This window comes from Brienomyrus brachyistius, chromosome 12 (assembly GCF_023856365.1).
Source record: "Brienomyrus brachyistius isolate T26 chromosome 12, BBRACH_0.4, whole genome shotgun sequence".
Classification (NCBI taxonomy): Eukaryota; Metazoa; Chordata; class Actinopteri; order Osteoglossiformes; family Mormyridae; genus Brienomyrus; species Brienomyrus brachyistius.
In genome coordinates, this window is record NC_064544.1 from 21,403,911 (window position 1) to 21,418,576 (window position 14,666).

At 41.5% G+C, this 14,666-nt stretch overlaps 1 protein-coding gene across 1 annotated transcript; it reads right to left on the minus strand.

Moving 5' to 3' along the window:
• Positions 1–119: 119 nt before the first annotated feature.
• Positions 120–11,776, minus strand: atoh8 (atonal bHLH transcription factor 8). The gene is made up of 3 exons (XM_048969992.1): positions 10,472–11,776; positions 8,882–9,073; positions 120–1,857 (listed from the first exon to the last, which is right to left on the minus strand). Exons 1-3 carry the CDS (start codon positions 11,123–11,125, stop codon positions 1,852–1,854), a joined length of 852 nt encoding a protein of 283 aa, XP_048825949.1. The 5' UTR covers positions 11,126–11,776; the 3' UTR covers positions 120–1,851.
• Positions 11,777–14,666: the final 2,890 nt, after the last annotated feature.

A 14,666-nucleotide genomic window follows, 5' to 3' on the forward strand; every position in this document is an offset into this window, starting at 1 on the left:
TGTAAATGTATTTTACAGTGTATCTCCAAGGACAACCAGCAAATCATATCTTCACTGTAAAGCATCAGCTGCAAAGAATGTTCTAGGCAAATCTTGCACACTGGGCTGGACAACAGAACTTCACTGGTTCTCAGATGTTTATTAAGATGTTATAAACAGAACTTGCGCCAAGCATTATAATTTTAGATTTAGAAATCTCACATAGTAAGTATACAGTCGTACATAAAAGTTGTTTTGCAAGAGCTAAAATAAATTACCGCTCTAAGGATTAAAATGACATTGCAGCTTAGGTTGTGCAAACAATCCTTCAATAAGCCCATATTCTAGATCAATGGTTAATGACTAGAGCAGACACTGAGTAGTATAGTGAGAACAGTATCTTAGATCTGCCCGGTAATGCATATTAGATTAGGTTAGAAATCAGCAAGATTCATATATAGGTGATCAGCCGATATTCAGTAAGTATAAGAGCACATCTCGAAACTGTCTTGCACTGTGATTACTGAACAGAATACCCAAAAATAATGTAATTTTTTATGAAAATTAGCAACAGGATATTTATTGAAATTGCACATTTGATGGCTGTCTTGCCAAGAAAACATCTTTCCCCAGAAAAAGTCAAGCCCCTGAAACAAAAAGTCTTTCTGAGTGAGCTGTCAGTCAGCCGCTGAGGATGGTGTGCATTCGGGTTCTGCTTGAAATTCACTGGCACGTGGCATTTCTTCCTCAGTTGTACATCATTCACCTCTAACATCAGCAGCGATTACCCCACGTTTTCAATGTTAGCCCACACGTCTAAAATCTTCCTTCATATAACCTTCTGATTTCCCTTTAAATCACCTTAAAATTCTTAGAACAAAGTCACCACTTCTTTAATATTGGTATTCTTGTATATTTGATGAGATATAAAATGTGTGTGTCAATCTGTTTAAATTTCCTAAGAAAGGACAACAGTGGTGCATTTTAATTTGACAAAATACAGCCTTCAATGGTATTTTGCAAACGATGTTTTGTGATTGTAACCTGGTGCATAATCAGAAATGCCTACTTCCAAACTTACATTCAAGCATGCTGAAAAATCAGTTCAGTAAACAATTCATATATAGCAAAGAAAAGTTGTGTTGAGAGCTAGATTACTTGGGGGAAATGAAGAAGCAACCAAAATGAAATGACCGATTATAGTGAAATAGTTCACTGCTGAAATATTCCAGAGTACCCTGTTTCTTAGACTACAATACTGCTGTATTCTTAACTTGGTGTTAATGTTTTTATCTTAATGCTTCATATTTGGCATTAAATGATCTAATATTTAAAAATAAAAGCTGAACATTTTACAAAAATGGTAAGAGGACATTCACATATGTGAAGGAAACATCATTATGTTTACAAAATTTATCTTGGGAGGAAAAAAAGCATTCAGCATTACTACACAAGATATCTGTGGGTTAAAAAAAAACCAGCAAGTTCAGAAGCATTTGGTTTAGATGTGATGTATTTGTTAGCTTCCATAATTCATCCTGTGGTTACAGTCTCTGACTAGCCTGAGAAACCTCTGGCCGTTTCAGTAATGAGTTTTAGATGGCTGTTCAGCCTCAGGTCAAATGCAGCTCTAGGAAAAGTTAAGGCTACAGAGTGGGGCGCTCGGGGCAGAGCCAGGGTTGAGTAACGGGGATGCCATTGTGCGTCTTGTGGGCAGGACGTAGAGCTGTGCATAGAGGGAAGCTGGCAGGAGACGGGTGATGACCTTCTGGACAGGAGGTCTACACAGGCCGTGTAGAAACAAACAGAGAAGCCTTGTCTTCTCAACATGTCCCAGCATGTTTCGAAGGATCTGTGGGCCTTTACTCCAGCTTACTCCTGCGGAGGGACAAAACAAAGAAAGTTGCCGAGATGTCAAATTACGATGATATAGCCATCTTGGTAAAGTTACACAGGTCGGCATGGTAGCTCCTCAAATACTCACGTTCTGTAACATTACCGTCTGCCTCGATTACCGAACACACTCTGCTATGCGAGTCTGAGAATGTGCAGACCATTGGAATGCTGACTCATTTTACTGCAAATAAATCCTGAACTTTGAGTACCTTTCAAGCATATTGGCAGCAGAGGACAGTACATCAAGCATCTTGTCATTGGCATTTGATGTCATCCCCACTACAGTTAAAGGTTTATAGAAGATTCAGTCTAGAAATTGAGCATTTTGTGCATTAATGATAAGCTCTGCAAGTATTCTAAACAGTGCAAGCTAGGAATGGAGAGCAGCAGAGTTCTGCTGAAGTCTATTTCTATGTATATATAGAAATTACTTCCTGTCCTTGATCTGAGAGAGCAGACAGACCCCAGTCTCCACAGAAAATAAATTAGTGTGATTTGAAGGGAACCATTTCAGGAGGTCGAGCTGTGATTCCAGAAATCCAAAGGGAAAAGGACTATCCTGTCTCGTTCCTCAGGAAGTGGAAAAATCACAAAGCTGACGGAGCTAACAGCCACCGTAGAGAAGGGCTCTGAATAGGGCAGCTCAACCAGCAAATACTTCCCAAAAAAATCAGGCATATAGAAGAAATATTCCTACTCTCCACTCATTTCACATGGAAACTTAGGTTTCAGGGATGAGAAGAATCATAGGAGTGGCAGATGACATGAATAACAAGTCCCAACAGAAGAGCTATTCTTTCCAAATCAAGTAATTCTCCGTCAAGAAGAAGGGTTTCCAAAAATGTGGTGAGAACTTTGACAATGATGTTAAGCTATTATACAGTACGGAATGATTCATACTGAAGATATTAAACCATTGAAACTATGGCTGTAAGCCAGTAATAATGAAGATAAATCTTTTTCATTTTTGTCACAAATATGTAATATACATATTATATTAAGTGAGCAACTGAAAACAATGTATGAAAGCATGAAAGATTGTAATGTAAACGAAAAGATCTCATCTGCTCCGTTCAAACTGAATAGTATATCAGCCGGTTTTACAGGTAGTCCTTGGGAAACATCTACAGAAGCATTAATCACAGCTTCAGAGTCTGGGATATGAAGCTGATCAACTGAAAAGAGAAACAATCTGGGTCTGTGCGGCTCTTTTAATGTTAGAAATTTTACAGGTCGACTCTGACAGTTAAATCACTGTCTTTCAGCTTCCTGGCAGAAAAGTCATTCAGCATGAAGAACGGAATTGAGGATGCAATCTAAGTAAAAACTGCAAAGTTGAAGGTAACCATGTTTGACAGCTTAATGGAGATCCGCTTTTATTTCATACAAAGCAAAGCTCCCTTACTTAAAATTGGAGGTTCCCTATTTTGGTGTCCTGTGCATGTTAAGTTCTGCTTACATGAAATGTCACCCATTACCTTCAGTGCCATTCAAGCTGGAATGATAAGAAGCTACTTAAGGTCACCGTCTGCCCAACTAAGAGGCCTGGGAAGTGCACAGTGTTTAAGGAGCAATGAGGACACTCAGTTTTCATCCCTCTTCTGTGACCTTCCATGGTACTTCGAGGGTTTTAATTGACCGCGGGAACCCTGGAGCAGCAGTCACTTTTTATAGAGTGACAATTCATCAGGTGACCCTTCTAGAAGGCTTAACAGGAATGCGTGTTTAAAAATAGCACCACCTATCACCATCGGAATCGGAGCGATTGATCCTGTTTTTCGGTCTCAGTGACAGTCTGTTGAATGACAGCAACTCCAGATCATTATAAATGATCCAACTAAACTTATACAAAGAAACTTATAATACAGCCATACAACTATTTTATAATACAGACACTTAACAATTCAGGTAAGTTGCTTGGTGGGTAAAACTTCCTTAGTCATGCCTATGCAGCATGAGAGTTTCAGTGAAGGGTGCAGTCATGGTGTGTCAAGACTCCTTATACAATGTAGCGTTTGACTCACAAAGAATGCTAACAACATTGACAGATAATAGCAGTAAGATGCTTGAAAATACATGTAATAAGTTTAAATATTATTTTTTGACTATATACTATAGGGGTGGCATGGTGGTGCAGTGGTTAGCACTGTTGCCTCACACCTCTGGGACCCGGGTTCGAGTCTCCGCCTGGGTCACATGTGTGTGGAGTTTGCATGTTCTCCCCATGTCATCGTGGGGTTTTCTCCAGGTACTCCGGTTTCCCCCCACAGTCCAAAAATATGCTGAGGCTAATTGGACTTGCTAAATTGCCCGTAGGAATGCATGTGAGAATGAATGGTGTGTGAGTGTGCCCTGCGATGGGCTGGCCCCCCATCCTGGGTTGTTCCTTGCCTCGTGCCCATTGATTCCGGGATAGGCTCAGGACCCCCCGTGACCCAGCAGGATAAGCAGTTTGGAAAATGGATGGATGGATGGACTATATACTAAATATACTAAAATATTATACTACTAAAATACTATTATACTAAATACTAATTATACTTTATACTAAAATATAAATATTTTATTTATATATAAAATATTTTGGTAATATTTGTATTTTTCATGCCTACTGGGTAACTTTTCATATTGATTCTGAGTATCGATCTGCAACACCAAAATTAAACTAACTAAATCAGGCACACACAATGACTAGAGTAACCAAAACAACTTTCTGTGTGATTTGCGAATAAATGCACAGCAAACTAAAGTCCCTTCGTTATTGAAAGCAAAGATCCAACCTTAGCAACCAAAGAGTCGTCGAAAGACCTTGGAGATAAAGGCACAGATCAGGAGGCAGCCATAAAACTTTGAAAAGACACTCAATATCCTTTTCAGCAGTCTGGAGTTGTTCAGGAGGTAGTGGGAATGGTCTATCCAGGAAGCTGGTCTACACCGGAGAGTCCCTCCAAAAGTAGGTAACAAGAAGGCAGTCAGTCAATTGAAAAAATGGATAAATAAAATCACTGACAATGGATACACAGATTGGCAGGGAATAACAAACATACACATTTTATCTAATTAGAATCTAATTCCAGACTTACTACCATGGCAAAACATTCTAATCATGTTTCTTCTGCTGCGGTTGTATCAACAATCATGGAAACTTCCCTAATAGAATTACATGTATCGTATGCAGACCACAGTAAATAAAGGAAACCTTCTAGACTGATTCCACCGAGAAAAGGTGCCCAGCCCACATTGGAACATATGCTTAACCTCTTAAACTTCTGTTTCAATTACTATATATAATTATATGCGATAGATAAATAGATTATAGCCAAGAAAACATATCTGCATTATATTCACCAACAACAACTGACTTTTGTTGTAATAACGATTCTTGTCACTCCTCTCCCTTATCAGTACTATTTCCCAAAGTTCCTTGGTAAATGTGGTACCATCAGTTCTCAAAAGGAATTTAATCTTCTGTCATTCTGACATCCTGACATCTTCATTCAAATATTTAAAAATTCAGTGACCAATCAATAAATAATCAACTATATACACACTGTATATACAAGGCACCTTCTTAATTCACTTAAAGTAATAACTGTCTGAAACAGGGTTCCACTGTAACTAGTGTTCTTCATCCATCTTCTGCTTAAACGCAATCCTACAATACATAGAATGCAGATATACAAGCCTATAATATGTATGCAACAGAACATGCATTCCGACCCCAAGCAGAACCTAGAGACCCATCTGACAATAACATCACATTCCAGAGGCTGTAAAACTGCAGTAGAACTTTTATTACCCTAATTACTATACTCAGTACTACAGTTACTGTAATTACACAAATATATTCATACAGGGGCACTAACATATATGAAAGACTATGCCTGTGGGGGAAGATTTCGTTTTTTTTTTGGAATACAATAAACGGCTTGCAATCAGCTTACTAACTAAGAGCCTGCAGTTTCTAAACATCGTCAATTCAAACATCAACAATTTAAAGATTATACTGCTGGAATTCCTTGGCGTTGGATAACTTTAAGAAAATTCACTCAGCAACAGAAATATTATGGGATTTATCTGTATTTCAATAGAGAAGTAAATATCACTTTTAAATGTTTAGCTACGAAAATACATTTCGTTATTAAAAATGAGGCTAATTTGCAGGCTTAAATAACAAGGCTGCAGCAGCTCCAATGAACTTAATCACCATGCTCTGCTGCTTGCTTCTCCTTTTTTTCCCTCCCCAGCAAGTATTTTTCCTAGCAGACTTGCTGGCTCTCCCTCTAACAAAGGGATTTCTTCTAGAAGCCCCCCTGCCCCCGCCTCTGTAACAGCTGCTCTCAGTGTTGTATCCCGAGTGACGACGAGTGTTTTTTATTTCAAAGTGTTTTTTTGGAACAGATGGCTGGGGGAGAGCTTGGGGAATGTGCCAACACTGGGCCGGGGAGCGCGCCAATTCCTGCAGCGTGTGAGCTTTCCGGGCCCCAGCTCGCGTGCCTTCACCCTGCCCTCTGCCCTGAGTGGCGCCAGCAGGACTTCCCTGCTAGCGCTACGAACATCTGGTGTCTGGGACTGCCAAAAAAAGAAGCTCAGCGAGGTCCCTACTGAATGAGCGTACGCTGGGTTAGCACATTAACTCAGAGACAGCAGTGTGTGTGGGGGTGGGGTTAAGCTCACACAGTTATGCTGGGACTAGTCATGTAATACACAAACAACCATTTTTCTGCTGCTAAGCTAATTTCACAACAAATACGCTCTAAAAAAAACTGTTTACAGGATAATTCAACACCAGGCGAGATTAACAGCATATCAGGAATAAAACTGAAACGGAAGTTTTTATCAAGAATACAGCTGAGAGCTGTCAGCTTGTGGCTGATAAGGGCATAAATGACCAGCCTGACTTTCGGTTTGGGTTTGGCATTTGCCAGAAAGGACACAAACGAAAGGTCAAAGTGCTGAAGAGGACTGGACAGTATGACGTGCGGAAAACAAGTGTGCAGTGGTTTTGCACGACAGTGTCAGGCTAGTGCTTCACCAGGAAACTCTCTGCAGCTCGCACTGTCTACATTAATTCCAACACACTGAATTCCAGCATTAGATTTTCAAGCCCTTTTATAGCCGGCATTGTCCTTATTCCCTGAGGTACCATCTGCTGTCAGATCTCTTTAATTACTTATTAAGTACTTTCATAACACATTCAGCTGTGGAACAAATTAAAATGAAACATTCCAGATTAAAGTCACTTCTATATATATAATGTTCCCAAAAAGCTGTATTTTTATAAAGCTCAACGTGGCTGATTGTTATTTATTATTAACATCTCTCCCAAAAATCGAGTCTCTTTGATCTTCACTTTATGACTCTGATGTTGTTACTGTCATTAGCATTCGAAGGTGTGGCTATTCCCTAAAAGTCCGAGGCTTTTCGGCAGAGAAGATTCAGACGAGGAGCCGAACTGAAAAGCCCAGATGAAGTGAGGGGATATTAGTTGATAGTGGTTAAACTGTTAGCATGGAAATGAAAGGCCTCCCACCCGGAGCCTTATTCAGGCATTAAAAATCATGCTGATTTATAGCACGTCCTGACATCTGGCTCCAGGAGAGCGCTGAAGGAAGTTCAGCTCAAGTTGACATGACTTCCATTGTCATAAAACTTCACACAAACGCGCCAATCTGCTTCTTCATCCAGTTGGGCCCCTTTTTCTCCCTCATTGAAGGGGAAAAAAAATTGGCTGAACATCCAGTTTCCTTTCAAACGCCACTTGATGATGATTTCACTTAATGGGGTCCCTGTTAGGGGTCGTAAAGGAATGTCTTTCCTAATTAGGACGAGTGCATTCCACCGCCTGTTACCTTTACAAGTGAGAATACCAGATCTTCGTCAAACCCAGAATGAAACCCATTTCTGCCATCCAAGCCACACACAGCAGGCATATCACACTCGGGACGGTCGGATCACGGTACCAGATTAAAGCTGGTTAAGTCATTTGGAGAGATCCCCAGTCACTGGGACGCTGGTGGAGAACTCAGTCTTAGCTGTCTTTTTAATGATTACCAGTCGATCTATGTTCCTACTCTCACCCATGGTCATGAGCTCTGGGTAGTGACCAAAAGAATGAGATTGCGGATATAAGTGGCAGAAATTGGTTTCTTTTGCAGGGTGTCTGGGCTCAGACTTAGAGACGGGGTGAGGAACTCAGACAATCAGGAGGGGCTCCAAGTACAGCCGCTGCTCCTCCGCGTCGAAAGGAGCCAGTTGAGGTCGTTCGGGCATCTATCTAGGATGCCTCCTGGACGGCTCCTTGAGGAGGTGTTTTGGGCATGTCCAACCGGAAGGAAGCCCAGGAGCGTGTCCAGGACAAGCTGGAGAGATTATATCTCTTGGCTGGCCTAGGAACACCTTGATATTCCCCCAGTGGAGCTGGAGGAGGTGGCTGGGGAGATGGTGGAATGGGCATCCCTGCTTAGACTGCTGTGCCCATGACCTGACCCCAGATAAGTGGCAGAAAATGGATAGATGGCTGGACAGGTGGATGGATGGATGGATGGATGGATGGATGGAATAGTTTTCAAATGGTTATTTTTGTTCACAATATGATCCATAATATATCTATATAACATGTTTGGTCCTTTCAAGCCTCTTAAATTATACTGAAGAGCAAAACATACTGCAGGAATGAGAATCCTGTATAACATATAACTATACTTTATATGGCCCATGAAAGCAGCGACACTGAGCTAAATAGGTTTACTTGCCCTTTAAGCTCTAGTTTTGCTAAATCTGCAAATCCACCAATCGGCGATGACGAGGCGGCATGTGTGTATGCTTCAGAAGTCACATGGGGAGGTAACTCCGATTCAGAAAGTTGGGTTACAGCTGAGCGTAACCCAAAGATTTCACATGCCAGGTGGCCATAGTAAGCGGTGAGCTAGGGGCTGACTATCGCCCTCTTTAACGTGCCACATTCCTCCGAAGGCTCCATGCTCAAGTAAAACGATGGGCCTACCTTCCTCTTCTTGGAGCGGCCCTCGGCCTGGAGCGTGCGAGTGCATTGCTCCACGCACTCAGTGAAGCTCCTGTTGCTGTGGTCTGGAGTGTAGTCCATATCGGCGAGCTGGGCCAAGGACAGGATGTAGTTGCAAGCGATTCTCAGTATAGCCAACTTGGACAGCTTCTGGCCATAGGAGTAGCAGGGTACCTGTGGAAAGACCAAACAGCACACATGACGTCCTCTGGGGGGGCGGAGCCTGTAGGACCTTGTCTGTGCACTCAGGTATACAGGCCTCCTTATTCATAATAAGTGATTTATCTCTGACGCTTCAAAATCCAACCTCATAAATATATATGATATTTTCCTTCCTTTGGTTATATGACATACTGATGGCCGGTATGCTAGTGCTGATGACTGAACTGGAATTAGTTACTACAGTCTAAGCTTTGTAAGATTCTTTCCAACTCAATTAACATCCATTTAGGTTGACTGAACACCTTACACCTCCGCTAATCATATTATACACAAAAATGTAAAGCAAATGGAGAAGCTATAAGCTGACTACACATAGGATAGGTCAGTGTTTTCCTTTATCACTGAGACATGTTTGCATAGATAAGAATAGAAATGATATGTTTTCCCTCCTTTAACATTAAGATGATTTTCTCCATCATGTGGGAAGAACCTTATTTTTCTCAGAAACTGGCTTGGAAACCAGCCGTAAAACATCATAAAATCCACATTCACAATTTACATACTAATATAAACATATATCTTGAAGGAAATTCTGTTTTCAAGGTTGTCTATGAGCATCAGCTAAAGCATGAATATGACATATGACCAATATGTAAGAACACATTTTTAAAAATATATATCCGAGCCCCTACATAACTGTTAAATCTACATTTTTGCATAATCTTTAAAACTCACGTGAAAAAAATGGCGGATTTTCCCATTACTAGTGTTTTAAATAACACCTTTTCTTTCGAAGTATTTTCAAAACAAGGGGGTTGTTAACGTAATAACGTTAAAATATGACACACGAACAATATCTAAGAACACGTTTTTAAGAATATATATCCGAGCCGCTACATATTCTAGAAATTCACGTTTTAGATTTATTGTTTTTCAAATTCACGAAGTGTTGTACAGAATAGATGAGTAATTTGACACATGGTCAGCAAATGTCCATTAACGAGTTAGAGGTAGGAAACATTTTCATTATTTGTTTTTGTTATCCTAGCTTTCAGAGTTACCATAAATTTCTGAGACGGATGTTTAGTGGAGTTAAAAACTTTGCACGGCACGAGTAGGCCTAGATCATTTTTACATAGTCTTACATTTTTACATAATCTTCAAAATTCACATTCAAAAGGGGTTTTTTTCCATTACTAGTCTTTTAACACATTTTAGCACATTTTCTTTAAATTTTATTTTATAGTAAGAATGTTGTTAATGTAATCGTGTTAAAATGTATAGAATTTTAGACCTTTCACTGTTTTGTGACAGTGTGTGGCTGATTTCTATGATCCATGCATTATAATTTTTGTATCTGAAATTCACCTCGCAGCAGCATCACGCATCAGTACCAGGAGGAGACGGTACCTGCTTGCGCAGCGCCTCGAAGGCGGCGCTGATGGTGTGTACCCGGGTCCTCTCCCTGGCGTTCGCCAGCAGCCTGCGGGTCTGCTGGATGGCTTTGATCTCCGTGACGACGCCAGGCGTCTCGGCCGGCCGCTTCCGAGGCGATGCTGCCGCCTGATCGCCGGCGTTGATGTAAGACGCCCTGGGGAGCGAAGAGAATGGTCCTTCAGAAGACCGCTGACACAATACAATCCGTGACTGGAAACGCTGGTCTTGCGCAAACGGTTGCCGGTAGTCAAAGCTTTTGACCTGCGGCGACGCATTACTTAAGGTGTCTTCTGCGTGGGGATCAGAGTGCAGCGACTGTAAGGAAAGACGCTCTGCTGTCATGGGAAAGGCACCGATTCTCATGTCGATGGCTGAGTTTAAGTGATCGGCGTTACATGCAGCCCCGTTAAGCTCCTGTAGCCTTTCCTCGCTTTGCCTTCTCGTTTCCTCAGTCCGGTTTACTCCTAACCCTTCCTCATCCATTTCAGGTTCGCGTTTGTAACTTTTCATTTTCTTAACGTGTTTCACGGGCTCTCTGCTTTTTCGTTTGAACTTTCTGATCCCGTTTACGTCTTTGGCATACAGGGTCTTCAGTTTCTCTTCAGTAACAGTTTGCGGATTCTTCATTCTGAGAAAAATGAGTCAGTCACCAGATCAAAATAATTGCTAATGACTAAAAACGCCTCGACAAATCTAAATAAAGACGGAAAAAATAAAACGATGTATCTAGATAACAAGAATCAGATACTTTATTGCAACATATGCCTAGTGAGTAAACAGGCTTACTGATCTACGCGACACCATTATCACCCCTTATATTAAATAATACATAACGCATACATTAAAAAAACGCCTATAGTGCAGCGTGTTGCTCCTGTGGGCTCTGAATGTCATCTGAAGCCCTTGCAGCATTGCCTGCATTTTTGTGAATGTGCTCGAAGATTCATCTGTATTTGTTTAGCTTCAGTTTACATAGAAGCCCCTGTTGGTGAGATCAGTCAGCACGCCGCCTGCAGCAAGAAAGAGCGCTTCACAGCCAGCGAGTTTCAGTGCGTCTCGCAGACCGAGGCTACCGCGCTGCAGCACGCGCCTTTCTTCACTGGCTGTCTACAGCCTTGAATTCAATTACGATTGAGTACAAAAATCGACTTTGTAACATTTTATTTTCATACTAAAGGAAGTACAAAAATAAACTTCTAAAGAATGTTTTCACTAGAAAGTCCCATTAAAAGAACGGTCACGAGATTGGAGCGCAAAAAGGGATTCAGTGAGTAGGACGTCAATCCATGACGGGGCACAAACACAAAATAAAGGCAGTTTAGAGACACCAATATGCACAGACCACATATCTCTGAACTGGGAGGAACCACAGCCACCACACTCGCAGAGCCATGGAAGCATTCAAACCCACAACCTCCTCTGTGGAAGAGCCACAGTGTCACCCGCTGAGCAACTGAATCAGCATAACCAGCATTCATTATATTATTGGTTCAATTCCTCAGCCATTAAAAGATTAACTTTGTGATCTTTAAAAGAAGGCAAATGTAATACAGTTCTTCTGTATGAGATTTTACCCCGCTGATTTAATATGTTCAATTAATTTGATATTCATACATTGCATCTGGCAGATGCCTTTATCTAAAAGAACTTTTTTTTTGAGAAAGCAGAGTCCCTGGAACAATTGGGGGCTAAGGGTCTTGCTCGAGAGCACAGTGATGAAATAGGGGATTTGAACCAGCAACCTTATAATAATGTGCACTGTATCCTCACGCACTGAGCCATTAACCCTAATCCAACGCACTACCACAATTTTATTTAGTTAATTCTAAGGAGAATTTTTTTCAGTCACCCTAAAGTATAAAAATGCGTTTCATTCAAGTTCATCAGTTAGATAAGCACTGCTGATTGTCCAGAGAATGTTCACAAAAACAAAGATGACTGCTTGATTCCTTGCAGAGAAACTGGTCAGAGTAAAACTTCTGAGAAATTTCATGATGATGCAGTCTTACACAATAAGTGATCCAGGGTTGTGTTTAAGTAGGAACAGTTGCACAGCTGGGAAGGAATTCTTTGGTCTTATGCTGGTCAGGGTGCCATCCCCCACAGCGCTGAGAGGAGTTACTGAGGAGGATGGGGGAGCAGGTTAGACCGAACTCACTAAGTGAGAGTTACTGGCCAAAGACAGGATCTATGAGCTATCCTTAGCTATCCTGAAAGCCAACTTAATTATTCTGAATCTGACTCACTGTGAATAGGAGATAATGAAATAATACAGGTAGGGCTGTGGCTATGCAGATAGCTGCTTAGTGGATCAGGACTGAGTATTATAATGGGTCACTAGTGACTGATGTGCATCGTTTTATCTTGTTGACAGTATGATATTAGCTGCAGTAGCTAAAGTAGCTAAATAATAATTGTAATGTTATTTACCGAAACAGAGTGCTGCTTGAGGGCGGCATGGTGGTGCAGTTGTTAGCACTGTTGCCTCACACCTCTGGGGACGTGGTGCATGTTTCTGCCAGGATTCCATGTCTGAGAAGTTTGCACATTCTCCCCATTTTGATGTGGGGTTTCCTCTGGGTATTCCAGTCCCCCCCCCCCCCCCCCCCAGTCCTAAAACATGCTGAGGCTGATGGGAGTTACCAGTTTGCTCCTTAGGTATGCATGTGTGAGTGAGTGGTGTGTGAGTGTGCCCCGTGATGGGTTGGCACCCCATCCTGGGCTGTTCTCAGCCTTGTGCCGAAAGGCTCCAGACCCCTTGTGACCTTCAAAAAGACAAGCAGTTTCAGAAAATGCACAGATGGATGGATAGATGGATGGATGGATGGATGGAGTGCTGCTTGATCATTTAGTGACTGTTGACCATTGGTGGTTAGTGGTATATGAGACCTGTTATGAAGACAGAAGGCATCTTATAAAGTTACTTAATCTATGCCTGACTTAAATACTTCGACATACAAACTCATTGTTATTATGGATTACAACTTTACTGTTTTTTTAAACCGTCATCATAGGTTGTAATTCTTAGAATGGCAGCACGATGGTGCCAAAAGCACTTTAGTGGTAACATGGTTGGCTAAGGAACAAGGAGGATCAGGCCGATTTTCATCTTTTAGGTGGTAATTTGGCATAATTGATTAATTTTTCTCAATATAACTTCCCCAAAGATATTGAATAAAAAAACTGAATAGAACTTATGCGCTACATAACAGACGAACTAGTGGTGAGTGTTATGTAACCTTAAAAGATAATGTACAGTGAAAACCAGGGGAAATTGAGGAGATGAGACTCGAGTCACTCGGTTAGTTTTAAATGTTTGTTTGGAAGTTTGGTTGTGTCGCTTTGTGTTTCCGTGGGTTTCCTCTGGCTATTTGGGTTTTTGTACAGAATAGTAGAGACCATCTTTTCTTATGCCCTGCAATTGGAATCGGACACTCTGTGGCTAAGGGGGTTATGTGTGGCTCAGCCCAAACTGCTCCAGGCACTGGCTGTCTGTGCCTCTCAACTCGGTGTCACTATGAATAAAAGAGTCTCCTGAATGAATGAATGGACCGGTATCTTGTCCAGGATGAACCCTGCTTGCAGGTTTGCTGCAGCCGTGCCTTAGATAACTGCTTATAAATTATGGATGAAATCAATCATTATAGGCAGAAGTAGTAACGATGTATTAGGGTCCAAGGTCAAATAGGTCCAATGGTGATGCTGGGAACTACCTGTCAGCCCCCTGGCCGGCCAGCTGCTCAATCTGTTCTGTGGGTCAGCATCTGCTATGGGACTTGCACATCTGCCTCGAGCACAAGTGGTGTCCTGGCGCTAGGTGGAAAAAAGAAGCAGATCCTTAAGAATAGTGGAACTTAAACCTTTTTAAAGACATGCAGTATGCACAACAGCACCGACAATGATAGCCAGGGTAAGCTAAATAGGGTTAGGCTGACTTAACCAAAATAGTAAGGTTTTAACCTATGCTTAAGCACTGACATCAAAGCAGTGTCTATTGCACTGATTAGCAGACAATCCCAAAAACCTGGAGTGCAAGAGCTGAAAGCTACACCACCAAGATTTTTTTGAAAATTACAAGGAGACCTGCATCCTGCAATCAGACAGTGTTTACACACTGTCCATGTCAATATGCTTGGCTAGATTAGGGATGTGACCTTTGGAGAAGAAC

Bases quoted from the DNA above. Each gene is read 5' to 3' on its own strand.
- atoh8 (XM_048969992.1), bottom strand. From the start codon at position 11,125: ATGAAGAATCCGCAAACTGTTACTGAAGAGAAACTGAAGACCCTGTAT. The intron at 9,074-10,471 runs GTACCGTCTCCT...GTCTTTCCACAG, and splicing joins TCGAGGCGCTGCGCAAGCAG to GTACCCTGCTACTCCTATGG.